Raw genomic sequence first — 20828 nt, 5'->3', positions numbered from 1 at the left:
TCGTGTCCGTCCGTCCGTGTGTGTGTTCGTATGTTCATGTGTTCATGTGTTTGTGAACAAGATATCTGGAAAAGTTCTGAACGGATTTGGATGAAAGTTGGTGGGATGATTGCCCTTGTCATAAGGAAGAATTGATTCGTTTTTGGTTTAGCTCAGGATATTATTCCGGATCCAGGAATTTTTTTGGGAATTTTTTGGGGAAAGATTTTTCTGTTTTACTGCATTAAAGATTTTATTCTTATTCTTAAATGATGTTTTTCTCCTCTAATTCCGAGATATATCAAAATAAATTCTCTGCCAGTTCAGGCCTACTTTCTTTTTCATTTATTGTTTTGGGGAGAGGGGATGTTAAACAAAACGTATTATTCCAACTAAACCCACGGCGGGAGTATGCGCTCTACTGAGTGGCGTTCTAGTTTTTGTATTGAATAGAATATCGTGATAAATACGACATTTCCAAATCAGACTAAACATATTTAATATTACTCGGTTGTTCCTACTCATTGTTAACCCCTTAACCGCTGTACAGCATGTACTAAATACTATTATGCTAAGGTATACATCAGAGACGAATATTTTAATGTGTCCTTGTGTGTTCTGAAAATTCTTTATTGATTTTTATCTTTTTACATTGATAACCGTGTTCAGTATTTGCATAAAATTTCGTCAAACTTTGAAATGGAATATTTAATTTTGAGACGAGTTAATTAGCCTGTCCCCACGCAGCAGTTTTTTTTTTTTGTCATCCATTTGAGTTTTGTTATCAAATTTTCAACAATGCTTTATTATGATAATATGGATAAGGGAAATTCATAATTTGGTCAAAAGGTCAAAGGTCAGCATCACACAAAATCGTCAATTTTCATCTGAATGACCTGAAATTTAAGAACTTGCATATTGGGTCACTAAATTGGTTTGCTATTCAAAAGCTAGGTGCCAATTGTTTTAATTTTTTTAGATCCAAAGGTCGAGGATGCATAAAATTGCTACTTTTCATCCGATTGACCTGAAATTTGAAGAATGTGCATATTGGGTCACAGAATTGGTTCACCAATCAAAAGCTAAAAGCTGATTATTTCTTTTTGATCAAAAGTTCAAAGGTCAAGGCTGCATAAAATCCATCAATCTTCATTATGTATCTTTTTTTAAACTGTTTTCGTCATGTTTAGCTTATGGAAGAAGAAGATGTCTAAATACAAAGGGACGCAGATGGGCTTTGCATTTTCAGATGTTTTCTAGTTTCATTCACTTTTACAAAATTATCCTCTTTTTCAAAAGCCTTTTTGCTTTGTATTTTCTTTTTAGCCCATTTGTCAACATTTTTGTATTACTACGATTGTTACGTAAGCAGCCACCCTACATGTTATATATGCAAAAGTGGGGAATGATGAGGGATAAGGAGGGGGTGGGAGAAGGATAGGGGAAATAATAATGGAAGGTGAGGAATGGCGAAAAAAGAGGAAGGACAGGGGATCTGAGAGCCACGTGATGGATGGTGCACATTGCAAATGCGGAGACGTTGACAGTCAAATACTGTTATTTTTGCTTGCGTCGTTTATAGATGGTCCCTTATAACGGACACTAAGATGAAGACCACCTTTGCTTGTTTCATTACGATTGGTCTTTCCCTCACAGGCAGGTGGAGAAGAGTGTCTGGTTTTGGAGGTCCGAGGATGTACAACAATGGAAGCAAAGGCGCAAGTCCCTGCTTGGAGAAACGTGACCAGTCTTCACACTGAATTTACCATCTTGCTGGGTAAAATAGCGGCTTCACCCTCGTCTGTGGAAACCAGTGAAGATATCGCCAACCTTGTGCAGGAATTTTCAGGTGATAGCTGTTCACTGTTTAATAACATGTTATTGGTCATGTGTAATGTCTGTGGCTGGGGAGGTGGTGGGAGGGAAGAATTGAGGAATTGGGGAGTTGTAAGTGTGTCAATCCTACTTTTTTTTCTAATCAAAAGTCGAGTTTCATGGAAGAGCGAAATGATAGAGGATTGCGGGTTAACAGACTGATGGTGATCAGGTGGGCAAAAGGTCACGTGCACTACAACAGCTAGAACACTGAATGGAACAGGATGCAACAGGACAAAAGGAACAGTAGAAAGGGGGGAAACACCAACAGTGGAGTTGAAGGACAAAATAGAGGGAAAGCTGGACAAACAATGGGTGTGGTGAGGAATAGGTGGCAGCAATGGATCGATACATGGGGTTGGCAGGAAGGATACAGAAGAAAACTATCAGGAAGGAAAACTGGAAAATTGGAAGGAGGAGTGCTTCGAGATGGGGTTAACGAGGGTATAAAAGATCATGGTTTTGGATTGGGGATGACCTGAGATGGTGTGAATAGCTGTCTTGAAGACATGGAGGGAAGAATGAAATTGTAGAGAATGTGGAAGTTTGTTCCACAGGCAGGAAGATTTCCCTTTTTTGAATTTGCAATTGGAAATGTTTTGTATTGTATCGATAATATAATAAGTATGTGCACATTGTTACTTAACTTGCTCTCTTTGACCAAAATGGTGCTAAAAATGAGTCTGTGTGTATAAAAGAGCCTTCAGCAGCACAAACCTTCAGGCTATGAATAGCATAATGGACACATTCATGCTTTTCATTCCCTTTTCATTCGACAAATTCCCAGATGGAAACATAACCCGATGGGAAAAGTTGCAACTCACAAAAGAAACACATACACACCCGAGGTGCAACTTTACAGTTGGAATTGACATCAATCGTTGCCATCCATCCATTTGAAACATAATGGGAATGTTTTATTTCATGCAAAAACTCGTGAAACCCTAATCTCTTCCTTGGTTCGGAGTAAATGAGTCGCCTTACTTGTCAGACATTGATATTGCATTGCAGTCTTTGCATCGTTTTCCCCTTGTTCTTCTGTAGACTCAGTACGTGGCTTTCACCTGTGGCTGGCGATGGCACAGGATGAGTTGACTGATGGAGGACTGGCAGGTGAAAATGTGCATGAAGTGGACAAGCAGCTTGTAAGAATGCAGGTATGTCAGTTTTGGTGTCGTTAAGACGTTCAATACGTCCTGCTATTTTTACTTATTGTTGCCATTTTTGTAACTGTCACTTCAAATAGACCCAAAAACAGATTGTAAACTATAACGATACTCGGTAGAACGCATACGATACTCGGTAGAGCGCCAGGCTGAACAGTTTACGTTTTGTAGTCCAGTGATAGGCCAGATTTGGATTCGGACCTGAACCAAAATCTAATCGGCTTGTTCTTGTCTATGGACCGTCTATTCACCCACCAAGTTTTGTCATAACCCATCCACAACATATTGAAATATCATGCTATATCTATATCTATATCGATATCGATATAGCCATATCCATATCTATATCTATATCTATATCCATATCCATATCCATATATCCATATCTAGATCTATATCTATATCTATATCTATATCTACTGCAACGCAAAAGAAACTTACCACCTTTGAAACCTTTAAATATCAACAATAACACTGCGTGTAGTAAATGTGTGAACTTATTTGTGGACAATAGTGTCCTCACTGTCAGACAAAACGGTCACGGATGGTCACTTGAACCTTCAATGGTCACTTCATAGCACAGCTGTTGAACAGCCGTTTTGACTGTCAGTGATTAGCCAAGGGGTACGGGATGATTTTAATGAGCTGCACGTGATGTCTTGATATTGGCTTTAAAAAGGCCAGTGCAAAATGGGCATTTCAATCAACATGCCACGATTGTCAAGGGATCAACGGCAGCGTGCCCTGGGCATGCTGCAAGGCGGACTGAGCTACCCTGAGGTGGCACGTCGCCTTGGCTGTTCACACCAGACGCTATCGGCCCTGGTGGACAGAAACACCCTCCACAACTCTGCAGATGACAGACCTCGATCAGGGAGGCCAAGAGTCACCACTGCAAGGCAGGACAGGCAGATGGTCCGAAGTCACCTGCGGGATCGATTCCGTCCAGCATCCCGCACTGCGGCAGAAACTCCGGGGCGTGCAAACCCACGGATCTCCAATGATACTGCACGAAGACGACTGCATGACTATGGTCTGACTGCCAGAAGACCATACAGAGGCCCCGTGATGACGGCTGCCCATCGCCGCAACCGACAGAGATGGTGCCAGCAGCATCAGCGGTGGACCTTGGCGCAGTGGAACGAGGTCGCTTTCAGCGATGAGTCAAGGTTCTGTGTGGACAGTCCTGATGGGCGTGAGCGTGTCTGGAGAAGAACTGGCGAGCGATATGCCGATTGTTGCGTGCGCCAAGCCAACAGGTGGGGTGGCCCAAGTGTGATGGTGTGGGCCGCCATATCAGGCCGGTACAGGACGCCACTGGTGGTTGTGGATGGGAATCTTAACGCCCAGCGGTATGTGGATAACATCCTGTGACCTCATCTGCTGCCATTCCTGCTAGACCACCCAGAACTGAGAACCTTTCAGCATGACAACGCTCGTCCCCATGCTGCTCGCTTTACCACTGCATTTCTCCAAGGCGAGAACATCAACACCATGCAGTGGCCTGCGCTCTCCCCTGACCTGAATCCCATAAAGCACCTGTGGGATGAGCTTGGGAGACGCGTAGTTGGCAGGGCCAGGACACGGGCAGAGCTGCTTCAGACATTGAGGACTGAGTGGGACAGAATCCAGCAGCAATCCATCCAAAGACTGGTCGGCAGTATACGCCGACGATGCACTGCCTGTATCCAAAACAATGGTGGCCACACACGCTATTGAAAGGGGACTGACATTGCACCCTGTGCTGTTCTGTACTGTAGAACAAACTGATGAGATGGTGTATCTTGGTCAAAAACTTTACATGTCATCAATAAAATGCCGATGTTTCAATTAGCAATTGTTGGTTTGTTTTATTTTGAACTGTTACAATTTTATTACATTTCAAACAAGTGGTAAGTTTCTTTTGCGTTTCAGTATATATTGTCGCGATCCCGTCTGTGGAATGTATCCCAGCACGGAATACGGACGTAAATGTCCGGGCTTCAAGTAATCCACGTAGTGAACCAAAAGAGACGCAATAAACACAATTGTGTTTTAATCGGCCTTCTAGGGGTAAGGCACGATTATTTATTGGCTCGATCACAAAACTATAAATGGTAACAGAATTGAATACACTGCACACAGCCTGCAGGAACGGTCGGCACCAGGGGCTCCAACCAGGACGCAGGTAATATCTCTCGCGGTTCCAATCGACGACCTCCGGGACTCGGAGGGTAACAGGATGGAATACCGCACAAGGCCGGCAGGAACGGTCGGCCAGTAGCTCCAACACGAAGCCGGGAATCACTCGCGGGTCCAATCTACGAGATCCGGGATTCACTCGTTCTCTTCCGGAGTTACTCGCTCGTAAAATACAGAACGGTAATCGACCAGCCCAACTCGGCTGTCGTGAGGATTCAAGGAAAGCCCTTTTTATCTTTCCCACTCGGAGCCTTCGAGCCGCGTGCGTTGCACAAGATGGCGGCCGCGCTCTCTGACCCTCCACCAATCACGTGCTGAATCGCCTCCCAATCGCGTGAGGCTCCAGGGAGGTCACGTCACGCGGTGGGCGGGGCACCAAACTGGGTGAGAACAGGTGGTTTCACCGGGGGTTTCTCACAATATATATACAGTCACGTGAAAAAGTAAGTACACCCCATGTAAAGTTTTGACTTTTTCAACATATTTCAACATACAGCTATTTGATCTTCATTTCAACAATATTGATAACTAAAGGTGATATAATATAACAAATATCATGAAACATTTACATTTTGTAGTCCATTGTATAATTTAAATAAACATAAATGCAAATTTCGCATGTGGAAAAAGTAAGTATACCCTTGGCTCTAATAGGTGATATTGCCCCCTTTGGCAGAAACGACCTCAAGTAGGCGTTTCTTATAACTGTCTACCAGTCTCTGACATCGACTGGGAGAAATTTTTGCCCACTCCTCCATGCAGAATTCTTTCAGCTGTGCGATGTTTGAGGGGTTTCTTGCATGCACAGCTCGTTTCAAATCCCCCCACAACATCTCGATGGGATTTAGATCCGGGCTTTGACTTGGCCATTCCAGAACCCTCCATTTCTTTCTTTTCAGCCATTCCTTGGTGGATTTACTGATATGTTTAGGGTCATTGTCATGTTGCAAGGTCCACCTACGGTTGAGCTTAAACTTTCCGACAGATGGCCTCACATTATGTTCAAGCACCCTCTAGTACAATGAAGAATTCATAGTGGATTATATGATGGTGAGCTGCCCAGGCCCTGATGCAGCAAAGCTGCCCCAAACCATAATATTTCCACCACCATGCTTTACAGTTGGTATCAGGTTCTTGTGGTCAAATGCTGTCTTTGGTTTTCGCCAAACATGTCTTTAGGTACTGTGACCAAATAGCTCTACCGTTGACTCATCTGTCCAGAGCACATTGTTCCAGAAGTGCTGGTCTTTGCCTAGGTGTTCATTGGCAAACCTTAGTCTTGCCCTGATGTTCTTTCTGGACAGCAAAGGTTTCCTCCTGGCACACCTCCCATGTAGATCAAATTTGTGCAGCCTCTTTATAATGGTAGACTCATGCACTTTGACATCAACAGTGGCAAGAGCTACCTGTAGGTCCCGTGATGACATTCTGGGGTTCTTAGAGACTTCTTTCAGCATCTTGCGGTCTGCTCTCGGGCTGAACTTGCTGGGGGGGCGTGGCCTGAACAAGTTGGCAGTTGTTTGGAATCTTCTCCACTTGTAGATGATCTTCCGGACAGTCGAATGATTGATTTCAAATTGTTTGGAGATCTTTTTAAATCCCTTCCCAGACTCGTAGGCACCTTATAGATATAACCTTCTTTCTGAAGGCCTCAGAGAGCTCTTTTGATTTAGGCATGGTGACGCCGCACACTTCTACAACAAAGGGCAAACCAAACTAAATGTCTGAGGTTTAAATAAGACAGGTTCCTCCAAGATCCTCTCTAACGATGTTCTAATCATTTGCACCTGAGCTGGTGCACCTGATTCTAATTTTAGGTATTTGAAGTAGTGATAAATGTCGGGATGTACTTACTTTTTCCACATGCGAAATTTGCATTTATGTTTATTTAAATTATACAATGGACTACAAAATGTAAATGTTTCATGATATTTGTTATATTATATCACCTTTACCTGTCAATATTGTTGAAATGAAGATCAAATAGCTGTATGTTGAAATATGTTGAAAAAGTCAAAACTTTACATGGGGTGTACTTACTTTTTCATGTGACTGTATATATATATATATATATATATATATATATATATATATATATATATATATATATATATATATATATATATATATAGTGAAACCTTGACTTACGAGTGCACCAACTTACGAGTTTTCCGAGATACGAGCCGTCGCTCGGGCGGTTTATTGCTTTGAGATGTGAGCCGAGATCTGAGTTACGAGCTTACGCCACCCGCCACCAGGTGGGTTCCGGTCACGTGGTTATCTTGCCGTGCAAGCATCTCTGCCGTATATCGCTGCTGCTTTGTTTTCGCATTTTGGTTATTTTGGAGCTTACGCCACCCGCCACCAGGTGGGTTCCGGTCACGTGGTTATCTTGCCGTGCAAGCATCTCTGCCGTATATCGCTGCTGCTTTGTTTTCGCATTTTGGTTATTTTGGAGCTTACGCCACCCGCCACCAGGTGGGTTCCGGTCACGTGGTTATCTTGCCGTGCAAGCATCTCTGCCGTATATCGCTGCTGCTTTGTTTTCGCATTTTGGTTATTTTGGAGCTTACGCCACCCGCCACCAGGTGGGTTCAGGTCACGTGGTTATCTTGCCGTGCAAGCATCTCTGCCGTATATCGCTGCTGCTTTGTTTTCGCATGTTGGTTATTTTGGAAAATTTCTTTGTTTTAACCATGGGTCCTAAGAAATTGAGTGCCAAGGGCAGTACTGAGAAGAAGAAGAGGATGATGTGCTTGGATATAAAACATGCAATCGTCGAAAAACATGAGCGAGGTGTGCGTGTTGTCGACTTGGCGAGGCAGTACGATCGAAACATTTTGAAAGGGAGGAAGAAACAAACCTCGTTGGACAGGTTTTTATTGAAACGCCCTGCAAGTGAAAGCGAGGAAAGTGTGGCGAAAAAGGCAAAAGTCATCTCCTCCACCTCCGCCAGCATCTTCGTCTGATCTTCAAGGTAAATACACTTAATAAAACCAGTTTATTTCTTTACATTGTGGCGGACACGGAAGCTCACTGGCGTGGTGACATCATTCCGCGCACCAAGTGGGCGGGGGCCACGCCGAAGGGTAGGCGTGGCCTCAGGATATACACCGGGCGCGCAGCCCGGAGCGCGCCAGTGTTACAGTGAGCTCTTGAATAAAGACTCTTACAAATTACCGCATTGTCCGCTTCCTCCTTGTTTACAAGCAGCGCGCGTAACGCCGCTTATTATGTACAGTATATACGAGGTCGTGCTTGTTTATACATTATTTGTTATTTATAAAGTACATTTTTCTTATTTAAAAACACGTAACAAAAAAAATTGGTGTGGTTTTTTGGGGGCTGGAACGGATTAATAGCATTTCAATGCATTTTAATGGGGAAATTTAATTTGAGAAACGAGCAAATTGAGTTACGAGCTCGGTCACAGAACAAATTAAACTCGTAAGTCAAGGTTTCACTGTATATATATATACAGTGAAACCTTGACTTACGAGTGCACCAACTTACGAGTTTTCCGAGATACGAGCCGTCGCTCGGGCGGTTTTTTGCTTTGAGATGCGAGCCGAGATCTGAGTTACGAGCTTACGCCACCCGCCACCAGGTGGGTTCCGGTCACGTGGTTATCTTGCCGTGCAAGCATCTCTGCCGTATATCGCTGCTGCTTTGTTTTCGCATGTTGGTTATGTTGGAAAATTTCTTAGTTTTAACCATGGGTCCTAAGAAATTGAGTGCCAAGGGCAGTGCTGAGAAGAAGAAGAGGATGATGTGCTTGGATATACAACACGTAATCGTCGAAAAACATGAGCGAGGTGTGCGTGTTGTCGACTTGGCGAGGCAGTACGATCGTAGTACTTCTACGATATGTACGATTTTGAAGCAGAAGGAGTCGATAAAGGCTATAACGCCAGCCAAGGGCGTTACGATTATTTCAAAGCTCCGGACCTCTATCCATGAAGAGATGGAGAATTTTCGAAACATTTTGAAAGGGAGGAAGAAACAAACCTCGTTGGACAGGTTTTTATTGAAACGCCCTGCAAGTGAAAGCGAGGAAAGTGTGGCGAAAAGGGCAAAAGTTATCTCCTCCACCTCCGCCAGCATCTTCGTCTGATCTTCAAGGTAAATGCACTGTAGCGCGATGCTGCGCACGCTAATGCTTACGCAAGGAGCAAGCGGACAACGCGGTTCATACAAGTAAAGAGTCTTTATTCAAACTGCAGCACTGAGCAGCTCAAGGCTGCGCGCCCCGTCTATATCCTGAGGCCACGCCTCTCTCCCCGGCGTGGCCCACCCCCACTTGGTGTGCGGGGTGATGTCACCACGTCAGTGCTTTCGTGTCCGCCACAACACTTAATAAAACCAGTTTATTTCTTTACATTGAAGGAGTCTGGACTCCAGCAGAATACGGATAAAAGGATGGCAAGGCACAAACTCGTCCGAGAAGATGTTTATTCGTAAAACCAACTCGGGAACACTAAAAAGCCCGTTTATCGGGCTGCCTTATAAAGCAAAACCAAAAACCCAAACCGAAAGCCACGCCTCGCTTGGTGGTCACGTGATCCACAGGTGTAGCTCATTATACCCGCACGCGCGGGACGCTTTGGCGGTCACGTGACCAGCCACTCTGGCACCGGGGATCCCCGCCGGTGACGTCACCGGCTGGAGCAAGGAGATTCTGATGCCGGTCTTGCTTGAGGGACCCATGGGTCGCTACAACATTCTCTTTTATTATGAACAGTATATACGAGGTCGTGCTTGTTTATACATTATTTGTTATTTATAAAGTACATTTTTCTTATTTAAAAACACGTAACAAAAAAAATTGGTGTGGTTTTTTGGGGGCTGGAACGGATTAATAGCATTTCAATGCCTTTTAATGGGGAAATTTAATTTGAGAAACGAGCAAATTGAGTTACGAGCTCGGTCACAGAACGAATTAAACTCGTAAGTCAAGGTTTCACTGTATATATATATATATATATATATATATATATATATATATATATATATATATATATATATATATATATATATATATATATATATATGTATGTATACTGAAACGCAAAAGAAACTTACCACCTTTGAAACCTTTAAATATCAACAATAACACTGCGTGTAGTAAATGTGTGAACTTATTTGTGGACAATAGTGTCCTCACTGTCAGACAAAACGGTCATGGATGGTCACTTCATAGCACAGCTGTTGAACAGCCGTTTTGACTGTCAGTGATTAGCCAAGGGGTACGGGATGATTTTAATGAGCTGCACGTGATGTCTTGATATTGGCTTTAAAAAGGCCAGTGCAAAATGGGCATTTCAATCAACATACCACGATTGTCAAGGGATCAACGGCAGCGTGCCCTGGGCATGCTGCAAGGCAGACTGAGCTACCATACAAACCAACAATTGCTAATTGAAACATTGGCATTTTATTGATGACATGTCAAGTTTTTGACCAAGATACACCATCTCATCAGTTTGTTCTACAGTACAGAACAGCACAGGGTGCAATGTCAGTCCCCTTTCAATAGCGTGTGTGGCAGGTAGCTCAGTCTGCCTTGCAGCATGCCCAGGGCACGCTGCCGTTGATCCCTTGACAATCGTGGCATGTTGATTGAAATGCCCATTTTGCACTTGCCTTTTTAAAGCCAATATCAAGACATCACGTGCAACTCATTAAAATCATCCTGTACCCCTTGGCTAATCACTGACAGTCAAAACGGCTGTTCAACAGCTGTGCTATGAAGTGACCATTGAAGGTCAAGTGACCATCAGTGACCGTTTTGTCTGACAGTGAGGACACTATTGTCCACAAATAAGTTCACACATTTACTACACGCAGTGTTATTGTTGATATTTAAAGGTTTCAAAGGTGGTAAGTTTCTTTTGCGTTTCAGTATACATCAGTCAGTATGCGACTTCATACCTTCAGTGGGGAACCGCCAGTAAGGTGTCCCATACAGCTGCTGCTGCACCTTACTGGGAGCGATAAGCACCGCCTGCCACACGGCAACATTATCTCTGGTATCCACTCATTATATGGAGTCGATCTGGATGCGGCTGGGAGTTACTAATTAGTATCTGTAATCTGGTTCTCCACCCTAATGAGCGAACGTCATGACGTCATCGCCATGCATGTCCGCATTGGCTGTATGGGACACCTTACTGGCGGTTCTCCACTGATGGTATGAAGTCGCATAATGACTGATATAAAAGCCTCATCCCTGCCTTGACAGATATAAAAGCCTCACGCTTTGCCTTGACAGAGAAAGGAGATGAAAGGATTTCATGATATATAAATTGTCATGTGACTGCTCTCAGTTAACACCGGGAGAGTCACGGAAGGCAATCGAGCGTTACTCCTGGGCGTTCAGTTCAAATGTGGACTTTATACATCTGCTTTATATCTATTATATCTATCTATCTTCTATATGTATAAAAGAAGGTTTTTGTTTGTTTGTTTGTTTGTTTGTCTGCACGCACTAATCACCTGAACGGTGAAAGATAGGAGGAAACCTCTAAAACAAAAAATGTTGGGACGGGCCCCGGGAAGGTTTTAGGCTAGGTGGCGAGGCCGGTCAAGTCCGCTTCGGCCGGGCTGGGCCCATTTCGCAATTAAAAGCTTAGCTTTTTCCCTGAAAATGTCTGCTGCTCTTCTTCTGCTCCGATCGGATCATCTGATCATGTCCTTGTTAAAGTGGACATCTCTCTGACCATCCTCAGGGAGCCTGCTCAGCGTCGACGAGTCTGGCATTTCACTCAGGCCAACTGGCACGGTCTTCAAGCAGCCATCAATCATCTGGACTGGTCTCCCATCTCTACCACCTCTGACATCAACTCATCCTGGGAATTCTTCCAAAGTAAATTGCTCTCTCTCATGCACAGATTTATCCCATCTCGTCTTCAGTTGTCATACCCTTCCTCCCGTCCATGGTACACGGAATCTTGTGGTGAGGCTGTTGCCCAGAAACAACTTGCCTTCGTCTCCTGGAAAGCAAATCCAACGGAAGGAAATCTCATTTCCTTTCACAAAGCCCGAAACAAGTGTGTGTCCACCCTCAGGAGAGCCAGGAAACAATATCTCTCCGTTCTCAAGACCGAACTCTCTTATCTGTCTCCCTCTTCCAAATCCTGGTGGCGTCTGGTCAAATCCGTTTCTGGTGTTTGTTCCCCCTCCATCCCCTCCCTTACCTCAAACGGCTACACAGCTGACTCCGCACGTGAAAAAGCTGAATGCCTCAACTCTGTGTTTGCCTCTAAATCTTGTGTCCCAAACCCATCCCTCTCTGTACCCACCATACCCAGTCGTACCCTGCTGCTTCTGGACTCCGTGTCCTTTCCTCCTGACAAGGTGGAAAAGTTTCTGTCAACCCTCGACTCTGATTCTGCAACTGGACCCGACGGCATCAGCCCACGGGTCCTAAAATCCTGCTCTGCTGCTCTATCTCACCCTCTCTCTGTTCTCTTCACCCTCTCTTTTGCTCAAGGTCAACTGCCATCTGCTTGGAAATCAGCCAACATCACCGCTTTGCACAAAAAAGGTGCAAAAACAGATCCTAGCAACTACAGACCAATCAGCCTTCTCCCAATTATCAGCAAAGTCATGGAATCCATCATTGCTTCTGATATGAAATCTTTCCTCTTCTCCAATGGCTTGATCTCTGATCATCAATTTGGTTTCAGACCAGGTCACTCTACTCTGGACATGCTGCTTCTGCTGTCTCAACAATGGATGGAGGTCCTCAATGCCAAACAGGAAATTAGAGCTGTCTCCCTCGACATATCACGTGCCTTCGACACGGTCTGGCACCCCGCTCTGCTCACCAAACTCTCCTCCTTTGGTATCCATGGAAATCTCCACGCATGGCTGGCGGACTTCCTCTCTAGTCGTCGTCAACGTGTGGCCCTGAATGGGTTTCTCTCATCTCCTCTTCCTGTTCAGGCTGGAGTTCCCCAAGGCAGTGTTCTGGGCCCCGTGCTTTTTCTGGTCTTCATCAATGATCTCTCTGACTCTCTCGAAAATCCTCTCTATCTCTTTGCTGATGACTCCACTCTCTGCCGCTCCATTCCTCTTCCCTCAGATCGGCAGTCTGCTGCCTCCTCGCTCTCTGAAGACCTGGACAAAATCACAGACTGGTCAAACAAGTGGAACATGTCTTTCAATCCTGACAAATCTCACACTCTTACTATGTCTCTCCGAAAAGATCGACTGGACAACCCTCCCATCTACTTTCTCAACAATCCTCTCCAAGAAGTTCTGTCGCTCAAGATTTTGGGTCTCACTATCTGCCATGATCTTTCTTGGGAAAACCACATTTCCAAGCTGGCCTCCAAAGCCAGTCGCCGACTGGGCATCCTCCGTCGTGCGAAGTCCTTCCTCGGCACACCTGAGCTCCTCACCACATACAAGGCTTTCATCCGCAGCTCAATGGAATACTGTTCTCCCCTATGGGCCGGTGCTCCTGCCTCACACCTAGCTCGGCTTCACGCTGTTGAAACCAAAGCTTTCAGAATTATTGGAATCTCCCGCGATGAAGCTATCTCTGAAGGCCTTTCACTCACTCACCGCAGGCAGGTAGGTGGTCTTTCTGTCTTCTACCGACTCCTCTCCGGCCTTGCACCCCCAGCTCTCTCTGTGCTCTGTCCCCCAAATATTCCTACAGGTCGCACAAGATCTGCCAGCAACCCTCTGATGGTTAAACTGCCGAAATCTCGGCTCTCCGCTCACCTTCACTCTTTCATTCCTCTTTTCTCCCGCCTCTGGAACAAACTCCCTCACTCCCTTCAATCCCACTCCTCCCTCCAGGTCTTTAAAACAGCTGTTCACCACCATCTCTTATCTTCCCCCATCCAAAACCTTGATCTTTTCTACCCCCGCTAATTCACCCCAGATCCACCTTGTTTGAAATTCCAACTTCTTTCCTGGAAGTCCTGGCAGTGTCCATATGTTTTATACCTCTCCCACTGCCCCCTTCCCACGCCCCCCCCCCCCCAAAGCCCTCACCCTCTCTCAGATCTCTCGATGTCTCCATGTCTCTCGGTCCCTGCTCTCAAATGTTGTGTTTGTGTCCTTCCCCCTCTCTCCCCATCTTGTCTACCGCTCCCTATGTTATGTTTTATGTGTCGGTTTGTCTTTCTGTGTGATTAATGTTCGCTCTTTCACGAGCCTCGATCTTGTATACAAAAAAAAAAAAAAAAAAAAAAAAAAAAAAAAAAAGCTGAATTATAGTAGTCAATCTTCTACGGCCGCGAGTAAAAGCTGAATTATAGTAGTATATTCATTCAAAAATAACTAAAAATATCGGGACGGGCCCCGGGAAGGTTATAGGCGAGGTGGCGAGGTCGGTTGAGGCCGCCTCGGCCGGGCTGGGCCCATTTCGCAATTAAAATCTGAGCTGAATTATAGTAGTCAATCTTCTACGGCCACGAGTAAAAGCTGAATTTTAGTCGTAAATTCATTCAAAAAGAACTAAAAATGTCGGGACAGGCCCCGGGAAGGTTTTAGGCGAGGTGGCGAGGCCGGTCGAGGCCGCCTCGGCTGGGCTGGGCCCATTTTGCAATTAAAAGCTGAGCTGAATTGTAGTAGTCAAACTTCTACGGGCTGCGAGTAAAAGCTGAACTATAGTAGTAAATTCATTCAAAAAGAACCCGGGCAATGCCGGGTGCTTTCGGCTAGTATCTTTATATATCTTTATGAAATGTGGACTTTATATATCTGCGCCGGAGGAAGAAAGGGAAGGGAAAACTGAAGCTTACCTGTGGTTCCGCCGGCGATTCCCGAGCCTGCAGAAATAACTCGAACAAAAACGGGTTTAAAATGCACAAGGAAAATAACTAGGATTTATTAAAAGAAAATACCGATAACAAGAGAAACGTGACGGTGAAACTAAAGTCCTAAACGGGACGTCCCCCACACCAGACTTGAACACAGACGAAGGGAAGAATAAACTGGAAAATAATGGGGCGTGTGTGCACTTAGCTCCTCCGATCACTGGTGGGATCTCGTCAGGGTCTGCGAACGGGTCCGGAATTCTGTGTGTGAGAACACGCCCAGTCGGCCTCGATGGTTTTCCTTTGTTCACCAGGCGCCCTGCCATGCTCCAGCGACCAGCAGCGCTCGTCCACGCGGAGAACCGCAGTTCTCGGGTCGCGGCTCTTCCTGCTGCCTCTGCATGTCTCCTGATGGCGTCTCTGAACACGGTCGGTCCGACCGCTTCCTGGAGCCTATCGCCCAAGCACAATCGCTCGCGAGGTCCGGAACGTGAACAGGCACAAGAGCGCTAGGGAGAAGAAGCAAGGGAGCATGAGCAAGAATGAAAATGCCGGTTCGAGAGTTCTTCGAACTTCCTGGTCTGACGTCTTCGGCGCTTCTTTTCCAATCTCCGGCAGGCCAACACCACCGGCCCAGCTCTTCACCAATCAGCGCGCCGCTTCTTGCTCGCCCTTCTCTTTACCAATCAGTGAGTGCCTTCTTACTCCGCCCTGGCCAATGACGGCTCATCGGGGCGTGTCTTCGGCCTGCTCGATGTCTGTGTGCTTCCCAATGGTGTAATTAGCGGCAGCGTTCAATGTCCTGGCTTCCTGGGGTTTTTTATTGTTATTTAGTGTGGTTTAATGGCCATTCTAACTGGTGTCTGTGGTGCGGTGCCAAAAAGGATAAAGGATAGATCACTGAGGTTTGACGAACAGGGGAATTAACATAATCCCTACAACTAGTTAACACAAGGGCCATCCTCGTATGGCCAAAAATATTCACTCTTACGCGGCAACCGGCTAAGCAAAACTTACTACATGGTGATGGATCTTACCTGACATCTGAATGAAATGAATGAATGATCGCTTTAAGGCCATTTTCCCCGCTAGAGCGGGGGTTAGCCTTGCGGGCCCCATGACAATCATGGTTCCCTGTTTGAGGCAATGTTTTTATGGCCGGATGCCCTTCCTGATGCCAACCCTTGGTCACGCTCTTACGATGCGCAGGGATACGGTGTACCTATTCTAACCCGGGGTACACACGGGGATCATTCATCCCAGCAAGCTGGTACTCAATTTGCCGACCTCGGAAGGATGACAGGCTGAGTCAACCCCCCTGGCGTTAATTCAGCCATCGACCGGGATTCGAACCCAGGATCCTCGGATCCCAAGCCGGCACCCTAACCGCTAAGCCAACACCAGGCTGTGTCTATGTTAATTTATACATCCTACCTGTTCTAAGGTAATCCCTACCCCACCAACATAAAAATATATATTGTCGCGTTCCTCACGTTCCTTGCAAAATTGGGACATCCCCATGACAGACCCGAAAACAGACGACGGTAACATAACTGGAAAATAAATAGCGTTTGTGTGCACTTAACTCTGATCGCTGGTGGGGTCTCGTCAGTAATCGTATAAATCGTCCGGGGCCTTGGCGGGAACCGCACGTCCGTTGGCGCGTGGGCGGGAAGCCAGGCCTCGCGTTGCGTCTGTTCACTCCGGGCCTCGGCGCGCTGCAGCGAGCAAGCAGTGCTCGTCCACCCGTCACTCTTGCTTGGAAAGCCGCGGCTCTTCCTCCTCACGGCCACCAGCAAGATCTCCAAACACCGCCATTCATGATCGCTCCCTTGAGCCCGAGAGAAAAATGCCACCCTTTGAACGAGGTCCAGGCGAGAAAAAGCGCAAGAGGGGATTGCGACCGTTCACTATCGTCTCCAGAACGACAAGGAACACGAGAGGGAAATGTCGGTCTGAGCAAGGAGCCAAGGAGAAGAGAGATGTCGGTCAGAGCGTTCTGAACTCCCCATGCGCAAGATGACAAAATGTCAGGAACACAGTCTTTTTGTTCCTCGGGCTGTGACGTCATCTCAACACGTCTCCGTCCCAACCCCATCAGCGAGTGCCACCTCTTGATAGTCCATCTCTGCTCCTATCAGCAAGTCCCATCTTACCCTGGGCTTGTGCCAATCAAAACCCCAACCAATCACTGCCCTTCTGGGCGTGGCCCCACAGATCTTTCGTCCTATGTGCTTCCAAAGTCTGGGTAATTAGCACTAGTGCTTCATGCATGATTTCCGGTGGCTTTTTAATTAGTTAGTTCAATTAGGATGTCAATTGCGTGGCTTGGCTATGTGTCTATGGTGTGGTGCCAAAAGGGACATATGAAATAAATTACAGAGGTTACGACTTACAGGGGATAAATTACCCATAATCCCTGAGCTAATTAACATACCCCACTCCTTGTAATGGGGATGAAGATACACCTTACACGACATCCGGGCTAAACAGATTCCCTACTTATCACATGGTGGTTCTTCTTCTTCATCGTGGCATACGGAGCATGATAATTTATGCACTCTACCTGGTCTATGGTATCCCTAACCCCGACAAACGTAACAATATATATACAGCCGACTCCGCTCATGAAAAAGCTGAATGCCTCAATTCAGTGTTTGCTTCCAAATAATGTGTCCGACCCTTCACTCTTGGTAGGCATCCTTCCTTGTCATACCCAACTGATTCTGGGCTCTGTGTCGTTTGCACCTTTGAATGTTCTTTTAACCCTCGACTCCGAGTCATCTGCTGGACTGGACGGCAGCAGTTCACATGCCCAAAAATACCTGTTCTGCTGCTCTTGCACATCTTCTCTCTGTGCTTTTCACCCTATCATTTGTGCTCTGTCATCTTACATTTGCATGAAATCTGCCAACATAACACTGCATTACATAAAAAGGTGCAAAACTACAGACCTATCAGACGTTAATGGGACCTCATCCCATTAACTACAGACGTATCAGATTACTTCCAATCATCAGCAAGGTCATGCAATCCATCATCGCAGTTGATATGAAATCCTTCCTTTTTCCAACAACCTCATCTCAGATCACTAATTTAGTTAGAGACCAGGTAACTCCACCTTGTACATTCTGCTTCTACTCACCTAACAATGGATGGAGGCCCTCAATGTCAGATATGAGATCAGTGCTGTTTCTCTGAGCATATCTCATGCTTTTGATAGCCTGGCATCCTGACGTACTCTCGACTCCAAACTCTCTGCCGATGGCAACAAAGACCAACTACACACATGTCTTACTGACTTCCTCTACTCTCGTCGGCGCTGACTATCTCAACGGAATCCTTTCATCTCCTCTCCCTGTCAAGGTGAAGTGCTCCAAGGCAATGTTCTGGGCCCAGTTTTTTTTCTTGATCTTCATCAATGATCACTCAGACTCTGGAAAATCCTCTTTATTTATTTACTGATGACTCCACCCTCTGCCGTCACATCCCTCATCCTTCATACAGGAAAACTGCAGCATCGTCCCTCTGTTTAGACCATGACAAACTCACACGATGGTATAACACTTGGAATATGTCTTAAAATCATAACAAATTTCACATTCTCCCTATCTCTCTCCACAAGGACCTTCTGGCACACCTGAAGTCCTGTCCACCGTCAAGGCTTTCATCCGCAGCTTAAAGGAGTACTGCTCTCCCCTCTGGGCTGGCTTCCCTGCCTCACATCCTGCTCAGCTTCATGCTGTGGAATCAAAGGCCTTAAAGATTATTGGAATCTCCTGCGATGTAGCTGAGTCGATGGGCCTATCACTGTGCCATCGCAGACAAGTCGCTGGTTTATCTGTCTTCTACCGGCTCCTTTCTGGTGTTGCTCCCTCCGCTCTTTCCATCCTTTGTCTCTAACCCAGGTTTCTGCAGGGCTCACATGGTCCACCATCAACACCCTTCTGGTTAAACTATTTAAATTCCAGGATCACTGCTCACCGCTACTTATTTGTTACTCTTCCCCCCCCGCCCCCACCCCCACCCCCACCGTCTGTGGTAACAACTATCACATTCTCTTCAATCTCATTCCTCCCTTCAGGACGTTAAGACAGCTGTTAACCACCATCTCAGATCGTCCCCAATCCAAAACCATGATCTCTTGTACCCTCGCTAACGCCCCTACCTCCTCCCTTCCCCACCACAATCCCTCCTCCTTCCAAATGTCAATTTTTTCCTCCTTTGAGTTTCCTTCTGTATCCATATTGTCCATCCCATGCATCCTCTCCTGCCCCATTCCTACCCACACCCTTTGTTCGTCCAATGATTTGGGCCAAACTTTCCCGAACCAACCCCACAAGAAGGTGGGAATAATTGTGGCCATTAAAGAAAGAACAAGACCACTTGATAGCCACCAACAAATACACTCATGCACATATACGGCAGGAAGATCCACTTCAGCTGATGGGACATTCTGGTATTTGTGGCCAATCAGTCTAATTGATTTCTCTCCTTCTCTGCGTTAACAGGCCATCTTGCAGGAAGGTGCTGCTCGCCTGGATGCCCTGAGTGCGGCTGGAGGCCGGCTCCAAGCTGTCGCTGATCCCGGTCTAGCCAGCCAGCTATCTCAGCTCCTGGAGCATGAGGGTGATGAATTGCATGAGCTCGAACGAAATTGCCAGGCTTCCCTGAAGGCCACAGTTGTTCGTGTAGAACAAGTGAAAAGGTGTCAGCTTATTCACTTTATCTTGTTTAATGAACTAATTACTTAATTCTAAACACCATTAATGCAAATACTTTACATGTGGCTTTTATTTACATGATTGTTTGCTTACTGTAGGTTTGGAGATCGTGTGGTTGCCTTTGAGGCCTGGCTAGCTCATGCGGAGAAGCAACTGGCAGAATGCCAAGAGAGAGCAGACCTGGTGCGGCTGGGAGAGGCAGAGAATTTGAGGCTGGCGATGGAGGAACTCTGCCAGGATGTCGACAAGCACTGGTTAGACACTCTTGATTCTGCTGACAATTGCTCAAAACAATCATTCAGAAACTAAATGCTTCATGGTTTTCTGCCTTTTAGATGAGTCAGTTTGAAATTACAAACCTGGGAGACTGAAGGAATAAAACTCATCACTTTTGCTCCTGGCAAAACTAACCGGCTCCTGTTTTGTGAGACAAATTCCTCCCAAAGTAAAAAAAAAAAACAAAGAGCCATTATGTTATATGTCTGACAAAATGGCACCTTGCCTTAATTTAATTTAAATTTTTGGACATATACTCCTTTGTTGTTATTATTATGTCAATTTTTCTGGTTCAAATGTTTTTGTCCATCTGCATGGGGCCAAATGTAGAGGAATTGGGCTGTGGAAGTGCTCAATTATCAGTCATACATGCAAACCCTCAGGTACTACTACTCAAACCCTCAGAGTGTGCCAGTCACACTCTGACCCCACTTCTTTTGGATCTCTCAAAAGAGCTAATCACGAAAAACTACTGCACACATAGAACGTCCTGCAGATCCTATGTCAATCGAACGACTGACAAGTTGGCCCTGTTCTGTGTTCAGGCCCGACTTGGAAGAGATGAGCCCCGAGGATGAACCACAAGCAGCCGCGTGCCAGCTACGCATCAGAACCAATGTGCTGCGCCATTTGACCCACCAATCCAGGACTCGCTTGTCCAATCTCTGTCCACTCGCCACTCATTTCACCAAGACTCGTTGTGACTTCTACACCTTCTTGGAGAAGCAGCAGTGTTCGCTTTCTGATGTGGATATCATTGTGGGGAGCCGGAAAGAGCTGGAGGAACGACTGAAATGCAGCACGGTATGTAAGGCCGATCAAGGACATACCCGTAAACTTGTGGTTTACAA

General features: G+C 45.9%; 1 protein-coding gene across 6 annotated transcripts in view; it reads left to right on the top strand.

Moving 5' to 3' along the window:
* Positions 1-20828, top strand: part of LOC137436831 (nesprin-3) — a 97312-nt gene that overhangs the window by 15676 nt on the left and 60808 nt on the right. For all 6 annotated transcript variants that reach the window (XM_078787162.1, XM_068130984.2, XM_068130983.2 and 3 more), the window contains 5 exons: positions 1636-1828; positions 2899-3011; positions 19489-19685; positions 19800-19955; positions 20523-20781. In XM_078787162.1, the coding sequence (XP_078643288.1) occupies positions 1636-1828; positions 2899-3011; positions 19489-19685; positions 19800-19955; positions 20523-20781 (918 nt within the window). The remainder of the gene's footprint in view (positions 1-1635; positions 1829-2898; positions 3012-19488; positions 19686-19799; positions 19956-20522; positions 20782-20828) is intronic.

Source organism: Myxine glutinosa, chromosome 11 (genome assembly GCF_964187855.1).
Source record: "Myxine glutinosa chromosome 11, kmMyxGlut1.1, whole genome shotgun sequence".
Taxonomy (NCBI): domain Eukaryota; kingdom Metazoa; phylum Chordata; class Myxini; order Myxiniformes; family Myxinidae; genus Myxine; species Myxine glutinosa.
Note: the sequence above shows the minus strand (reverse complement) of the source record. Positions and strands in the feature narration are given on the sequence as shown.